This window comes from Melanotaenia boesemani, chromosome 4 (assembly GCF_017639745.1).
Source record: "Melanotaenia boesemani isolate fMelBoe1 chromosome 4, fMelBoe1.pri, whole genome shotgun sequence".
Taxonomy (NCBI): domain Eukaryota; kingdom Metazoa; phylum Chordata; class Actinopteri; order Atheriniformes; family Melanotaeniidae; genus Melanotaenia; species Melanotaenia boesemani.
This window is the reverse complement of record NC_055685.1, coordinates 3,673,315-3,689,402: the sequence shown is the minus strand read 5'-3', so window position 1 is coordinate 3,689,402 and position 16,088 is coordinate 3,673,315. Positions and strand designations below refer to the sequence as shown.

Here is a 16,088-nt window from a genome sequence, read left to right as displayed (position 1 = left end):
TTGTTTTTACAGGGAACTTAACTGTAAAGAAAACATTTAGGAATTTATATTTACGGAAACAGAAATGTTTCTTCCAATAGAAAATATTTAACCCAGTCCTGTTCCTTCGACTTCTGCCCCAGTTAGTTGATTTTAGTTGCTTTCTTTGAAAACTAATAGGAACTGTTTTGTAATCTGGACCGTGTTTGCCAGGGGAAATATTTCTGCGAAGGACAGTTTTTTTGCTTGGGAACAAAACGTGTGGATGTGCCATGGTTAACATAGTATTAGAGTTTACACCGTAGAAATTCATGTTCATGCGATAATTAACTTGTCACATAAGTTATTTATTTCTACAATAATAAAAACACGCGATCTTTGATTTAAGTTGGAGTAATCTTCATAAAACGATGAAGAAGAAAGTTCACAGGTTTGTTTACATATATCTTTGGATTGGCCATGTTTTAACAGCGATATCCGTTTGAAGCTAACAGCTTAGTTTTGCTCGTTATTTCACCATTGCAGCTTTCTTCTTCTTCTTCTTTTTTTTTTTTTTTTAACCTGATCAGGAATCTTTCTGATAGGTTTTGATCATTTAGGGACCCTTGATGACCCCTGACTCTCTAAGATAAAAGCTGGGCCATCAATGGTCACAGAAAGTGACTGATTTTGTGTGACACTGCAGCAAAGCATCATTAGTCTAATTTTAGCTTAAAGCTAATCTTTCCTTTTAGTGACTGTAGAGGAAGAAACTATGTTCATGCCTACCCGTGTAAGGTGGTTGCAGGCAAGGATTCATCATCTAGACAAGGTTGTGTGTTTTTATGTGGATTGCAATCAGCATTTCTTCTCTTTAAGAGGCAGTCTTAATAAAACAGATATAAAGGCATTTGAATTCAAGTTATTGTAATTGTCATTGATCTTTATTTCAGACACATCAGTCCTTATCAGCAATAAAAACAGTAAATAATCCTCACATTTCACATCTTTGGTGATCACTGTCCATGTAGGCATTTGTTCCAGTTCTTCCAATAAACACAAGGAATCCCTTGTATCAGGCCATTATATCATTATAATGACATTTTTCTCAACAGTAAATCCACATGAAATTATAGATAAAATTCCTCAATGCAGTATGACAGGTGGGGGCGATATTTGACCGAAAAATGTGGCTTGCATTGTCCACCATGAAAAATGTTCTTCAAATGCTAAACAAGCAAACCAAGGCTGAATTTAGCATAAATAAAATGGTGTTCGAATCTTCTGTTTAGCAGCATAAAAGCTAGTTTATATCTGATTTAATGCCTGGCTCCTTGTCTTATCTTCTTGATTTTTCTGTTGCTGTACCATTTTCTCCCTCGCTGTTTCTGTCCTCAGGGGAGAGCCGTTGCCGGGGCAACAGTCGTCTGACTACGTGGTGGGTCAGGTGTCAGGAAGTTTGTTCCAGCAGAACTCTGCAGCCACTGGTTCGCTGTCAGCGTTGTTCAGCACCGCTGCTCCAGCTGCATCTGTTCTGTTTCAGCCTCCACCAAAGGTACATCACAGTTTCACCACCTTCTCTTTTACTTTCAATATTTTACAAATAAACCAGGATGCACCAGTCACTGGTTTGGTTTCACAGATCAAAGACATATTGGTTTTTTTTTTTTTTAAACAAAGTGACTCAATAATCTGAAAATATCTGTGCCGTGCTTTGGTCGAAATACTTCAGGGATGCAGTATACAAGCTTTTTTATTCAACCATGTTTTTATAGCTCTGGTTATAGCAGTTGGCCTGCAGTTAGCTGGGATTTATTTTTCTTTAAATCATTAATTTTCCTTTTTTTTTCAGCCCATCCAAAAGAGCTTAAAAACAGAGGAGCAGCAGAAGGAAAGTCCAGAGGTCAAAGGTGGACCACAGCAGAAGAAGGAGAAGAAAGCAGTTAGGGAGAAATCAGTAGCTGACCAGAAGCTGGAGAACAGGTGATTATAGATTATTTCCTTTTAATTCTTTCAATCAGTCTTTTCCAACCTCTTCTAAAAATCTGGTCTATTTTCTCTGTGTTGGTTCCAGGGAGTGCAGTTTACAGGAGGCAGACAATGACGAGCGAGGGCAGGGGAGGTCAGTGAAGAAGAGGAAGAGGAAGGTGTCGGAGTCGGACAGAGAGAAGGATGCAGAACACTGGGTGCTGAAGCGACAGAAGATGAAGGCCATCAGGAATGAGGAGGCCTTAAAGAGGAAGAGGACGGTGTTTGTGGGCAACCTGCCCGTCAGCTGCACCAGAAAGGTATTCTCTGTCCTCATCACATCCAGCAACCGTTACAGTGAAAAGAAATAACTCTTCCTCAGTTCAGGTTCATCTGTTGTGTTTTAGTGAACCCATAACCAGTGCTTGTCAGAAACTCCACCAGTTGAAGACAGGCAGGGGCGCTGCCAGAAATTTTGGGCCCCATGAAAACAAACTGATGTGGGCCCCCCCTCTGAAAATTTGATACTGTAATACATAAAATTAGCAATTTTAATGATATTTTGACCATCATACCTATATTTGTGAAAAGAAAAACATAACAATGAGGCTACTTGGTAGGGGAAACACTAAAAATACCATGAAGTTCATTTAGATTTAGTTATTTGCTGCAAGACGGATACTTTATATTCTAAAACCCATCTATCTTTTTTTAAATACTTTAACAATTAATTATCTCAATATCAATTACTTAAAATACAAAATAACATCTTCCATGGAAAAGAAATGCATTTATAATCTGTGGAGAAACAAATCATATTTCAGCTAAAACACAGTCAAAAACAAAATGGCCGCTCGTTTTTATGATTTATTGTATTGTTAGTGTTATCACTGAACATTATCACTGAACAAGAGGCAACAAAAAATGATTAAATAAAAACAAATAAATAAATGAAATCAGATGCAATGGTAAAATAAATGAGGTAGGCTCAGAAACAAAAACTAGCAGGACCTCACATGGTTTATTGTTTTATATGAACTGAATGTGAAACGGTCACAAGCAAACCACTGTGGAGATTTACAGCCAAACAACGGCTGGGAGCGTCTTTAAAATTAAATAATTACATTTTAAAAGGTAGAACTTTATGTAATAAGACATCAAGGAGTGGTAAAGGTACATTATTGCTGAGTCAAGTTCTTGCAATCTCATTCACAATCACTGTCCTTGATCAGCCTTTTTCACCAAGAGCCCAACGTGGAGCTTTCTTCCTGTAAAACCACTTATCAAGTCCTGAAGTCCAGCTTTCTGTTCTATCAGCTGTTCTATTATATAGTATCTCCAATCATGTAATGTCATGTATAATAGCATCACAATCATTATTTCTGGTGGTCGCCCACTATTTTGTTTTACTTGCTTTCAGTGATTTCACCAACAATGTGAAGGTAAACTGATCTGACTACCAATCCTCCACGTCATCGCCTCCCTCATGTAGCAACACATGAAGTCTAATTTATCTCCAGATCTGTAGACGCACAGGTGAAGCATTAGATTAGTGGGGAAACGTATATGACGCTATATGATTGTTGCTAGTTTATCTTCTGATATCTAGAAAATGTAAATATTTCTCTGATTGGATTGAAAGCAGTCACCCAGTCTGCTGCACTAGAAATGTCTCTGTTCCTACTGCAAAGCAGGAGGATGAGTCCCAAACTACTGACCTAACCTACATTACAGTGATAGCTGAGTATTTTCTTTACTATTCAAATAGTTCTATAACAAATATTAACTATTTCATATTTATTATTAATAATTCAGAACGATTTTTTCCATTATATCATATTTTTTCTCCCCAATAATCAGTTAATCCAACACTCAGCTGCTCACTTCCTTCCTCAGGGGTTACCTGGTCATGGGGAGGGGAGGGGGGTCTGGCAGCATCTGCTTCGGCTGCTCTCGTGTCTGGTCAGGACATGCGTGATGTTTTTAGCAGCTTGCTAATTGTTTGCCTGCGTTGATTATTTGACTAAAACAGTGAAATGAATGTTCAGAAATGTTTCCAAAACAAAGACACTTAGTGATACCAGTGCATTGTAACTAAAATGCTTGCGTGATTGTAAGTTTATCATGGAGTATTAGATCATTTTGTTAGTATTACAGTTGCATTGAGGGCCCTTCTGGGCCCCCTGTCAGTCAAGGGCCCCTAGAATCCTTCCCCTACCCCCCCTTTTGGCGCCCCAAAAGACAAGTGTCAAACTCCGGTCCTCAAGGGCTGCTACCCTGCAAGTTTTAGTTATTTTCCTGCAAAAGCCTACAGGACAGCAGCCCTCGAAGGCCAGAGTTTGACACCCCCGACTTAGAGGTTAGAGTTTGTGCTGAAATGCTCAGATTTCCCAAGATGTGCCCTCCCTCTTTGAGGTCAAAAATATTTATATTCCATATTTAAAAAAGACATACTGTAGGTTGACTGAGATGTTTATCTCACTGAGATATGAGATAAAATCTAAAAATTAAAAGTTTCACATTACGGACCTTCAAGGAAGGTCTGTATTTCTCTTAAATTGTTTTCTTTAAAAAGCCTTTGGAGTGTTTTTTTTTTTTTTTTTTGTCTTGTCAGATACATGTCAGGGAACTTCTTTGGTTTTAGTTTTGGGTTCTTTAACAACTCTATTATGCAGAAATCTGCCTTCTAAGCTGCTGCAGGCTGGAAATCTTCAGCCAGAGTTTTGGTATATTTACTGTTTTTAAATTACTTTTCATTCATCATCACACTCCCACCTCCGTGCTTCCCTCTTGGGATGAGTTCTTGTCTGTTTTACACCCAGTCACAGCTGAGAATAACCAATTTATTATGTAAAATTTGCACCCAGGAGTCACCGGGCTTCCTATCCCTACTGATGAGGTGACATAAAAACTGCCTGTTGGAAACAGATTGCAGACCTGATCCCTGCCCCCCAGTGGGGTGTCCTCTGAGAGCCATTCACCATTTGACTTAAAAAAAACAATCAATTTTTTTTCCATAAGATGATCTTCTTTTGCTCAGAGATGAGTCAGAGACCTGATTTCTGATTTTGTGTTCTCTTTCAGATGTTGCGGAGTCTCTTCAGGGATAAAGGATCCATTGAATCTATCCGCTTTCGCTCCCTGGTAAACCTTTTTTGTTTTATTCAGCTAATTAACTCATCCTGAGTTCTTACTTTAATCACAAGTTAATTCTGAATTAATTCTTCAGGTCCGAGAGGATCCCTCCATGTCTCGGAAAGTCGCAGCTATCAAGTAAATTTCTGCCCTCAGAAATTCAGATTTTCATTTTGGGATTAAATTTATGAAAAATCAAAAAGTAATTCCATTCAAATCTGTTTACTTATTTTCTCAGACGTAAAGTCCATCCTCAGAAGCAAAGCCTGAATGCCTACGTGGTGTTTAAAGACGAGGACGGAGTCCGCAAAGCTTTGGAGAGGTTCGACACTCCTGAGATGAAACTGAAACATAAAGATCGACATGAAAATATCTAAAATTATTTAAACTCGTATTAGTTCAGGTTCCACATTCATTACAATCTGACTTCCAGTGGGCCAGACCAGTAAAATACAACCATAATAATAAACCAAAACTCCAAACTTTTCCCCTTATTTTAGTGCAAATAACTACAAGTAAATATTTTAAATGTTATTGTTTATTAAACTATCCTTGAACATGAGGAACAACCTGAAATTCATGAAGAAAAATAAGAAGTTCCAACAATATTTTGCCTAATTTTTTATCATTCACACATTTATTACAACTTCCAGATCACATTAGATCTATAAAACCAGCAGACATTTAATGCCAGGTATCTGGAAGTGAAAAATCCAATATTTCACATAGAATTTATTTTAAATGTACATACGTGTACATTTCCACATGTAGCAATCCTGACCACCTGAACTGATTCACCTAATCATACAAACAAGACCCTGAGATACATGAACTCCTCCACTTGGGGCAGGACCTCATTGCAGACCCGGAGAAGGCACTCCACCCTTTTCCGGCTGAAGACCATGGTCTCGGGATTTGGAGGTGCTGATTCTCATTACAGCCGCTTCACACTCGGCAGCAAATCGCTCCAGTGAGAGCTGAAGATCACGACCCAATGAAGCCAACAGAACCACATCATCTGCAAAGAGCAGAGACCCAATCCTGAGGCCACCAAACCGGATTCCCTCAACACCTCGGCTGCACCTAGAAATTCTGTCCATAAAAGTTATTAACAGAATTGGTGACAGAGGGCAGCCTTGGCGGAGTCCAACCCTCACTGGAAACGATTCTGATTTAGTGATGCGGACCAAGCTCTGACACCGGTCGTACAGGGACCAGACAGCACGTATAAGGGGATCCGGCACTCCATACTCTCAAAGTTCCCCCCACAGGAGTCCCTAGGGGACACGGTTGAATGCCTTCTCCAAGTCAACAAAGCACATGTAGACTGGTTCTTTGAACTCCCATGCCCCCTCCAAGACCCTGAAGAGGGTGTAGAGCTGGTCCACTGTTCCACGACCGGGACGAAAACCACACTGCTCCTCCTCAATCCAAGGTTCGACTATCCGACGGACCCTCCTCTCCAGCACCCCTGAATAGACCTTACCAGGGAGGCTGAGGAGTGTGATCCCCCTGTAGTTGGAGCACACCCTCTGGTTCCTCCCAATCACACCCCTCCAGGTCTCATTGTCCAAGCCTCCAACATCATAACTCCTAAGATCTTCATGATGCTCAAACGTCTCCATCGTGGTAAAGTGACAGCTCAGGGAGGAGGCCTTGGAAATGTTTTAGATTTAAACGTAAATAAATGCTTCATGTGGACAAATTAGGAATTACAGTTACTTTTAATAAAATATTATATTTAATATCTTCTACTTTCACATTTACCAAATTCATTTCGCGGACCTAACTGGACTCCTTCAGGTGACAGATTTGTGTACCCATACCGCATGTTTAACACCCCTGATTTAAAGTGTCTGTCCCTCCGTCTCTTCCGACAGGAATGGAATGGAGATTGAGAAGGACTTCTTCATCCGGGTGGACAGAGTGACCGACAGCTCATCAGTAAGTCAGCCGACACCAGTTTACCTTTGGTCGGTCAATCAGTCTCATCTGATGAAAAATGTCCTCCTTGTTTTGCAGCACGATCACAAACGTTCGGTTTTTGTGGGGAACCTTTCGTTCGGTGAGTGACTGTACAGAAGCACAGCCGACGAAATGCTGTCAGCTCAGACTGCAGCTCGTCGCTGTCATGAAGCTTCTTGGTTGTGTCGTTGCAGAGATAAACGAGCTGGCAATACGAAGGCATTTTGAGGAGTGTGGAATGGTGGAAGCAGTGCGGCTGATCCGGGACCAGAACTCTGGACTGGGAAAAGGATTCGGCTACGTCCTGTTTGAGGTAGGACACGTCAAACACTGGATTTACAGTTGACCTTGGCAGCTGGAAGAAATTTGTCCTTCAGAATTGGACATGAGGGTCCTCGTTCATCAATCGTTGGTACAAACTGTGTGTCAGTGTGTGAATGTGTGTGTGAATGTAAAGCGCTTTGGATAAAAGCGCTATATAAGTACAGATCATATAAGAATTTACCATTTACGTTAGTATTGTTGATGAATCCCACATGTTCTAAATCACCTGTTTGTGTTCATTAAACAGATATAGAGACTTCCCTGTAGAAGTCAGGCAGAAATTGCTTGTTTCTTTCTCAGAGTATTGGAGAGGAAGAAGGAATTACACCGGTCATGTGTGTGTGTATATATATATATGTATATATATATATATATATATATATATATAAATGAAGACATATCTGCAGCTGGAAAAACCACCAGAACTTCCAGCTAGATTTTTATTTTAAACCTCGATTGGTTTTACACGTTCTGTAGAGATTTGATTTGACATAACTTACACCCATATTCCCACTATCATTTCCTGCATCATTCCCACCATCATTCTGTCATCGTTCCCTGCATCATTGCCACCATTATTCCCAGAATAATTCCCAATGTTCTTTCCTGCATCATTTTCTGCTTCATTCACATAATTCCCAACATTAGTCTCGACATCATTCCCAGCATCATTGCAGCATCAATTACACGACTCCCAAAATAATTCCTAACATCACTCCCTGCATCATTCCCAGCATAATTCACATAAGTACCAAAATAATTCCCAACATTAGTCTTGACATCATTCCCTACATCTTTGTATCATCATTCCCTGCATCGTTCCCTGCATCATTCACATAACTCCTGACATAATTCCCAACATTAGTCTCGACATCATTCCCTACATCATTCCCACTATTATTCCCAGAATAATTCCCAACGTTGTGTCCTGCATCATCATTGAAAAAAAGATGGTGAATTCCACACTTTGCATGAAAATGTTATCGCACACAAAATACACACAAATCAGATTGGTTGATTAATGAGGGTCCAGGTTTGGACCTATTGATGAATTCCAAAAGTATTTGTTAATGTGATAAATAAAGAAAAGTTTTTTCCCGTGTCGTTGCAGAGCGAGGACTCTGTGCTGCTGGCACTGAAACTGAACGGCTCCAAGCTGGAGGGCAGGTCAATCCGCGTCAAGAGGTCTGTGAAGAAGGAGAAGCAGAATAAAACCAGCAGCAAAGGAACCACAAGAAAACCCAACAAGAGCCCTGTGAAGGGTTCAGGACGTGAAACGGAACCTGGTCGAGGAGGGTTCAAGCCCCCCAAAAGTTCCACCTCGTTCAAAGGAGTGATGGTGGATCCAAGCAAAAAGACTAAAAAGAAAGGACTGAAGAAGAAGGTGAAGCCAAGCAAGAAAGTTCATATCTGAGTTTGAGGGAAAATTAAACATGTCAGAAATAAAATCGTCCTGGTTCCAGACGAGAACTTTATTCTTCCAGCTTCGTTCAGCATCATCGTGACAGTCAAACTATCCTGATCAACAAGGCTCAGAGTCAAATAAACCAGTTTTTTTCCTGTTACTCTGCTATTGTAGGGGTTCATTCCTCATGGGCTCGATACACGGGAGGCGACCAACGACAGCGACGATGGCTGTGTCTCCGAACGCTTTTCTCCAAGAAATGTGATTGGTTATGGTATTGAATTTAGATGTTTTCAAACCAGTGACCGACAAGGTGTAGGAGGAAGTCAGAAGATTTTGCTCGAATTAAAATCTTGCTGTTGACTCTATTGCACAAAGAAAGACAGCCCTGGGTTCATCCTATTTTACAAACAAGGACATGGCATGGTGAATATCATCATTTGATGGTGGACATCAAGGCTCATCTAAATAAATTGAGAACCTATGTTCGGACAAATTCACCATGGCTGCCTTTTATTTACATCTCTATAATCTTTGCATGAAGTGAAAGTGTTTGCAGACTGTCTAGTCTTCTCAGATTATTGGTCAGTACATGAAGCCACTCACTGATTGGTTGTAGTGCCAGGTGACAGCGACAAAAACTGAACATTTTTCTATTTTCATGTGTCGCGTCGCAAGCCCATTGTGTGCGTCTACGTGAAGGAGCGCAACATTTCACATGCACAAATGTTGCCTGTCGCTTGGCTGGAGAAGGGCAGCGATTTTTGTCTCATCACGCAGATCCCATTGAAAATGAATGGAGAAGGAGCGACGTCGTCTCCCGTGTGTCGAGCCCATTAATGTAAAAAAGCAGGGATGAGGTTGGAAGCAGCAGATTGTTGGTGTGTTCACACTTATTTGTTAAAAAATATTGAAAAGTCTCCAACTAAGTAATCAATAAACCATTGCAGAACATTCAGTTGCATCAAAAGCCACAAAAAAAGTTCAGATCTACTCACCGTCCACTTCATCAGGTCCACCTGTTTAACTTCCTGTAACACACATACGGCATATTTCAGAAACTGCAGATTTAATGGGATTTTTACACACAACCATCTCCAGGGTTTCCAGAGAATGGTCTGAAGAAGAGAAAATATCCAGCGAGCAGCAGTTGTCTGGACCAGAATGTCTGGTTGATGTCAGAGGTCAGAGGAGAATGGACAGACTGGTTGGAGATGATAGAAAGACAACAGGAAGTCCAATCAGCACTGGTTCCTACCAAGGTCTGCAGAACAGCATCTCTGAACACACAACACGTCCAACCTTGAAGCAGATGGTCTACAGCAGCAGAAGACACACCGGGTGCCTCCTGTCAGCTAAGAACAGGAAACTGAGGCTACAATTCACACACACTCACCAACACTGAACAATAGAAGATGGAGAAACGTTGCTGGTCTGATGAGTCTCCATTTCAGCTCCACATTCAGATGCTAGACTCAGAAGCTGCTGGAAACATCATGAAAACATGGATCCATCCTGCCTTGGATCAACGCTTCAGGCTGCTGGTGGTGCAATGGTGGTGGTGGTGGTGGGGGACAGGGGGTATTTTCTTAGTACCAACGTGGCCTGGTTTAAAGACTAGGACGTTCCATCCCTTTATGACCACAGTGGAGCATCTTCTGATGCTACTTCCAGCAGGATAATGCACCATGTCACAAAGCTCAGATCATCTCCACCTGCTTTCTAGAACATGACGATGAGTTCACTGGACTCCAACGGCCTCCACAGCCACCAGATCTCAGTCCAGTAGAGCAGCTTTGGAATGTGGTGGAATGGGAGATCCTCATCATGGATGCAGCCGACAAACCTGCAGCAACTGTGTGATGCTGACATGTCAATATGGAGAAAACCTCTGAGGAAGGTTTCCTACACCTCGTTGGATCTATGACACAAAGAATCAGAAAGGGGGTCCAACCCAGTTCTAGAAGGTGGACCTGGTAAAGTGGACGGTGAAATTTTAGATTTCTTATGTGGACTTTTACTTCTGAAGTATTAACAAGTAAAACTAATTGATTTATTTAAAACAAAATCTCTAAGTCTAAAATTCTTGATCTTGCATCATCTGGGTCCAACACACACACACACACACACACACACACTTGCTAACCATTAAACTTTCCAGATTGACACACACCAACAAACCACAATGAACTCTGTCACTTTTCACTTTTTTTTATTTTTCCAAAAGAGGGTCTTCTCTTTAAACTTAATCATTTAGTCACTTTTTAAAAAGTGTTTGAGTCTAGACAGAAAAGAACAACAACTGAAAAATAAATAGCCAGAAAGTATCCAAGCAGACAGACGTCTGTTTCTGCAACCCGCTGCTACTGATGTGGTGATGGCTGGTTCCAACATGTCAGACGCTGTAAACCTGGAACATGATGCTGCTCCCCCCTCTGACAGAAGAAGCCCATATTCAACTAAACCCCATCAGGTTCATTATCACCTACTGAGGGAGAAACAGGGACACTCGGTTGTAATTTAATTCATACCAATACCCCAAAATGGGTAATATAAAAAAAAAAAATTAAAAAAATACAGACATGGATAACCTTGCGATAAAAAACTGTATCCCTTTAGTACGCCTTGATAGGAGGTGATGGACATCAGCCCAAGCAGGGGGGGGGCTGAGGCGTCGGAAGGTCATGATGGAAGGAGGGTCCACATGAGGAGGAGGATGAGTTAGATGGGCTTCGTTCCATCCAGACCTTATTCTATATCATCCTCACTCAGACTCTGTGCACTGACGATGCGCTGCAGGACATCAGGAAACACACACAGATGAGTGGCTTGATTGGTCCAGATCCCTCTGGACCAGTTCTGAGAGCTGAGTCTTTACCTGGCTGATGCTGGGCAGCTTGGTGAGCAGCATCTGGAAGACGGGTGGAGGCAGCGTCTGTTGCAGCACCTGCAGCAGCTGCTGAGGTTGACCACACACAGCGATGGCGTTGGTCAGGTGGTCCACACCTTTCTCATAGTCTCCTGGAAACGGAAGCATAAAGAGGTACAGAACATCTCCAAGATTTCAAACTGACCAGAAAGACTTACAGAAACAATGTTGGGGTTAGGTTAACTGGTCACTCTAAATTCTGCCTGACAGTGTGTCATGCAGTGTGTTGGTGGGAGTTACCCTGAGCCAGCAGCTCCTCCCCGAGCTGGATCTCCTCCAGGAAGAACTTCTGCACCGCCTCTGCATCCTTCAGGTCCGGAAGCTGCAGGAAAACCAGCCACAACTTGTAAAGATGACTTTAAATGACACACATGACTAGCTAGCTCCCAGAGTTTTTGTCCCACAGTGATGAGACAGACATCTTGGTAATCAGCAGAGTCTCTGCTTTCATGTAACACATTGTTTGCTTTAAGTGGAAATTGAAAATTAGCAGATGTAAAGTGGTTAGTGCTATTTTCATACATTCCCATATAATTGTTCTGGACTTGTTTGATGGCACAGTGACATCTATCATGCACATTTCTGGACCCGTCGCTGTCCAGCAGCATCCTGAGGCTGAGAAACCACTACACAACCTTTTCATCCAGGACGCTGCGTGACATTGCAGCCGAGTTTCACGTCACAAACTAGCGAACAGATATGAACAAACCAGCCAGTTTGAAAGCACACCATGACTGATTCAGCAAAGTAATGCAAGAAGACATTATTGGAAGAAGAGAGTAAAAGTAACAGAGAAAAAGACAGAAAAAAAGTCAAGATGAGACTGACTTTTACTGGCTGGAGAGATCTCACAGTACAGGCAGGATGCAAGATGGATGCTGCATTAGCTGTTGATTGGGGATGTGTAGCTGGGAAAATTGCAAAAGTTCTGTAGCGCATCTTTAATATCAGACAGGTGCTTTTAAAGCAACACTAGTGAACTTTGGCAGATTTTCTCAATGTATGCCTCCCTAACAACACCTAAAGCTGGATTTATATTCCCGCGGCGTCTGCTTACATTCTGTACATATGTAAGGTTGACGTAGCTGGTAAAATGTGCTCTGGTTACGCCGTCATGTTGCAGTTTCTCTGCCGAACCTGAAGGTGGCAGTAGGACTGGTAAACTCAACAGGACAGAGTTCTTTCCATTTTACTTCAGCTCCAGCAGGCTTTTACTGTCTTAGCGCAACAATGGCGACTGACATGGTGCAGCGTCTCACAAGCTGGTGGAAACAAATGTAGAAATAATTCTTCTATTAAAATGATAGAGCGCAAACAAACAAAAATGGCAGTTACTGCACAAAGACGCACACTGTATTGATATCCAGTTGCTAGAGTGAAATGAGCTGCGTAAAGCGAAACTCAGCTGTAAAGTGACACAACGACCTGGAAGTAAAAGTTGTGAAATGCTGTCTCAGCCTCAGGATGCTGCGGGATGACGACGGCTTCACAAATGTACAAAATAAATGTCAGTGTGGATCAAAATGAATCATAAATACATTTTTTCAAGGTCATAAAGTTTTATAGTTGTACTTGAACCTTGTGGCTGCTCTGTGAACGATGAATGCTCTCACCTTTGCCAGGCCTGCCCTCTCCTTGGCTACCTTCTGCTTTCTTCTCCCTGTAGCAAAAAGACAAAAACAAACATTCAGAGTTTAAATTCTCACTAAAAAGCTTGTTCCAGCTGATTTCACCAGCCCTGAATGTCCCTTGAAAACTCTCTGATGACCAACATCTCCATCACTAGAAGGACATCTTTCTGATGTATTTTTCTTTCTTTCTTTGGTTCCCCTCTCTTTAAGATTCACTGCATGAAGAAAATTTATTGACCCGACATCAAAACCCAGCTCAACAAGTGGAAACTAGTTGAAAGCTCTTAACCCTTCATGAAGCAGAGAGGCTGATGGTTACTGCCCAGCAGTGTCACTGATCCCTGAATGAGGAAGACCAGAACATGTGTGACTGGGATGTAGTGCAACAGCTTTGTGGATGCGTCTGAGCTACAGGTCACATCAGTGGAGAGTCAACAGTTTACCGCAGACTTTGGTGTTTTATAGTTAGACAGCAGCTCCAGATGCAGATTTGTAGGGTCAGGACAAAACTGGGCGGAGGCTTGGAGATTAATAACACCATTTTTAGATCACATTTCTGTTAACTCGAATTGTTTTAGAAACTGTTTGACTTAAGTGAGCGATGGAAAGATGCTGAAAATGTGTAGCTTCATTAGACCACCCTTACTGGTCTTCTGCGCTCCAAACACGTTATATTGTGGTTGATGACCGCCACGCTAAAATGTCTGACAACTGAATGGAGCTTCATCAGGCTTGTCTAAGCGGACTGATACCGCAGAGCTTTAACCACAAAGTCAGAACTGGAAGGATAAACTGAACCGAACCACGGCGGACCTGATCTGCATTCCCGGGCCTGGTGAAGGTGAAGATGAGGTGGAAAGAAGAGGTCAAGACTCACGTTCCCGCAGCCTGTTCTTGAAGTTGGGGTCACTCCGTCTTTTTCTATCAAAATAGATGCAGTAACCAACTAACAGAGCCCCGCACACCCCCGCAGCTATCGCACTCGTCCTTCCGCCCATCATTACTCCACGACCCGGTCGGTTTTACGGGGCTTTGATTTATTTTCGGATTATTTCAAGTCTGTTTCAATCGGTTTGTCAGGCGGATAGCAGAGGCTCAGAGCAGGAAGGACCCGTAAGGCCCCCACCGTTTGACAGATTGTAGCTGACCAAGAGCGCCTGACTGAAAATGTTATGATTAGATATTTTCTCAAAAAAAAACAAAAAAAAAAAAAAAACATTCTAACATAACTATATTCACTTTTACTGGGAAAAAATCTGGCTTTTGCCAAATTTTTACCAAAATTTGTACTGAACAATAAATTTAAAAAGTGTTTTAAAAAAATATTACACAGGTTTTACTCACTAATCAGTAACTAACCAGATTTGTGAAAGACAAGAACACCAACTGCACGTTTTGCAATTCTCATGTTGAAACGTTAGGAAAGAAGTGACCATCTTTATTCAAACTACATGATGATTTCTCTCTTAAATAGGAAACTATTATCTATCTATTTATTTGTTTATTTATTTAGTTAGTTAGTTAGTTAGTTAGTTAGTTAATTTTTTTGACAAAGTTGACCACGAAAAATTTTGCAGTAAACCTCATCATATTCCTAGCAAAGTTCCACATTCATAAATGTAAATTCCTACACAGTAAGCCACTTTTACTTGTTTTGATCAAAGAGATAAAATCATACATTTTGACCATCTCCAAAAGCAACAACCCCAAAGCCATTCCATCCTATAATGCATTTATAAACTTTAATGTCTCTTTATGAACTGTATGTTCTCATCTCCTATTATGTTTAATCTTTGTCACTTTATTAATTTTGATTTTTATCCTTTTTCTTTTTTTAATTATAATTTTAGATAATAAAGATATGTTCTTTGTACTGCTTTACAATTTGTCACATTTTGTTATTTAAAATAAAATTCAATAAATCCTTAATTAAATTCTTAATTAAATTCTCATTAAAACATAATCCAGACTAAGTAATAAGAAAAACATCTTGGATTTCCTGTCCTGTCCAGCATCATAGCAGCAGAATGATAATCTTGTTGCTGTATTCTCCTGAACAAATTTGTTTTGCCAAGGGGAGGCTTAGGTATAAGGCTCCTCTTGATAATGTGATTAATTAATTTATTTATTTACTTTGAATCATGGAATCTATGTAATCTTGCTGGACCTGACCGGAGGGGACAGAAAAAGAAGGAAGACATCAAAAAGAAGAAAAAGGGAAAGAAGAAAGAAACAAAAACACCACAGACAGAAGGCAAAGACCCTTCAATCCAGACTATCACTAGACAATAAACTGTTACACCTGTACATAAACACACCAGAAAATTTCCTATGTCTTTTACAGAAAAACAGAGCTGCCAGAGGTTAAGACTTTTTAAATAATAACCAAATTAAAAAGACATGTCACAAACATATCAAAAGAACAACCAGATACAAACTCACAGGAAAAAACAAAAAAGACAAATTATCTCTGAGTGTATAAACCCACTGGACAACTCAGTGATTGTGTCAGCATGCAGAGGATGAGGACTAAGGAGCGATCAGTGATGAGGAGTGGTGAGTGAGATGGTGCAAATATGACCACGCCTCTACGGAGGCTAGAGGCAGACCGGGGCAGCCCAGAAACCCGGACCATCAACAGCAACTGGACTGCAAGAGAGGACTTTCTGAGTGTAAGAGCAGAGTTTTGAGAGAGAGCAAGATGATATTTGAGAGAGAGGAGATGGTTGTTTTCTCCTTGTTTTTTTTTTAACTGATTAGCCAGGAACCTTCC

The 16,088-nt window shown here is 41.0% G+C and overlaps 2 protein-coding genes across 2 annotated transcripts; one reads left to right on the top strand and one right to left on the bottom strand.

Moving 5' to 3' along the window:
• Positions 1-209: 209 nt before the first annotated feature.
• LOC121638362 (RNA-binding protein 34-like) lies at positions 210-8,812 on the top strand. The gene is made up of 11 exons (XM_041983097.1): positions 210-409; positions 1,357-1,513; positions 1,811-1,941; positions 2,033-2,246; positions 5,011-5,070; positions 5,156-5,199; positions 5,300-5,383; positions 6,942-7,005; positions 7,084-7,126; positions 7,221-7,339; positions 8,462-8,812. The coding sequence occupies exons 1-11, from the start codon at positions 390-392 to the stop codon at positions 8,762-8,764; spliced, it is 1,239 nt and encodes a 412-aa protein (XP_041839031.1). The 5' UTR covers positions 210-389; the 3' UTR covers positions 8,765-8,812.
• A 2,138-nt stretch (positions 8,813-10,950) lies between these two features.
• Positions 10,951-14,441, bottom strand: tomm20b (translocase of outer mitochondrial membrane 20b). Its single transcript, XM_041983111.1, has 5 exons — positions 14,193-14,441; positions 13,298-13,344; positions 11,925-12,006; positions 11,634-11,776; positions 10,951-11,548 (listed from the first exon to the last, which is right to left on the bottom strand). Exons 1-5 carry the CDS (start codon positions 14,314-14,316, stop codon positions 11,504-11,506), a joined length of 441 nt encoding a protein of 146 aa, XP_041839045.1. The 5' UTR covers positions 14,317-14,441; the 3' UTR covers positions 10,951-11,503.
• Between the last annotated feature and the right edge of the window lie 1,647 nt (positions 14,442-16,088).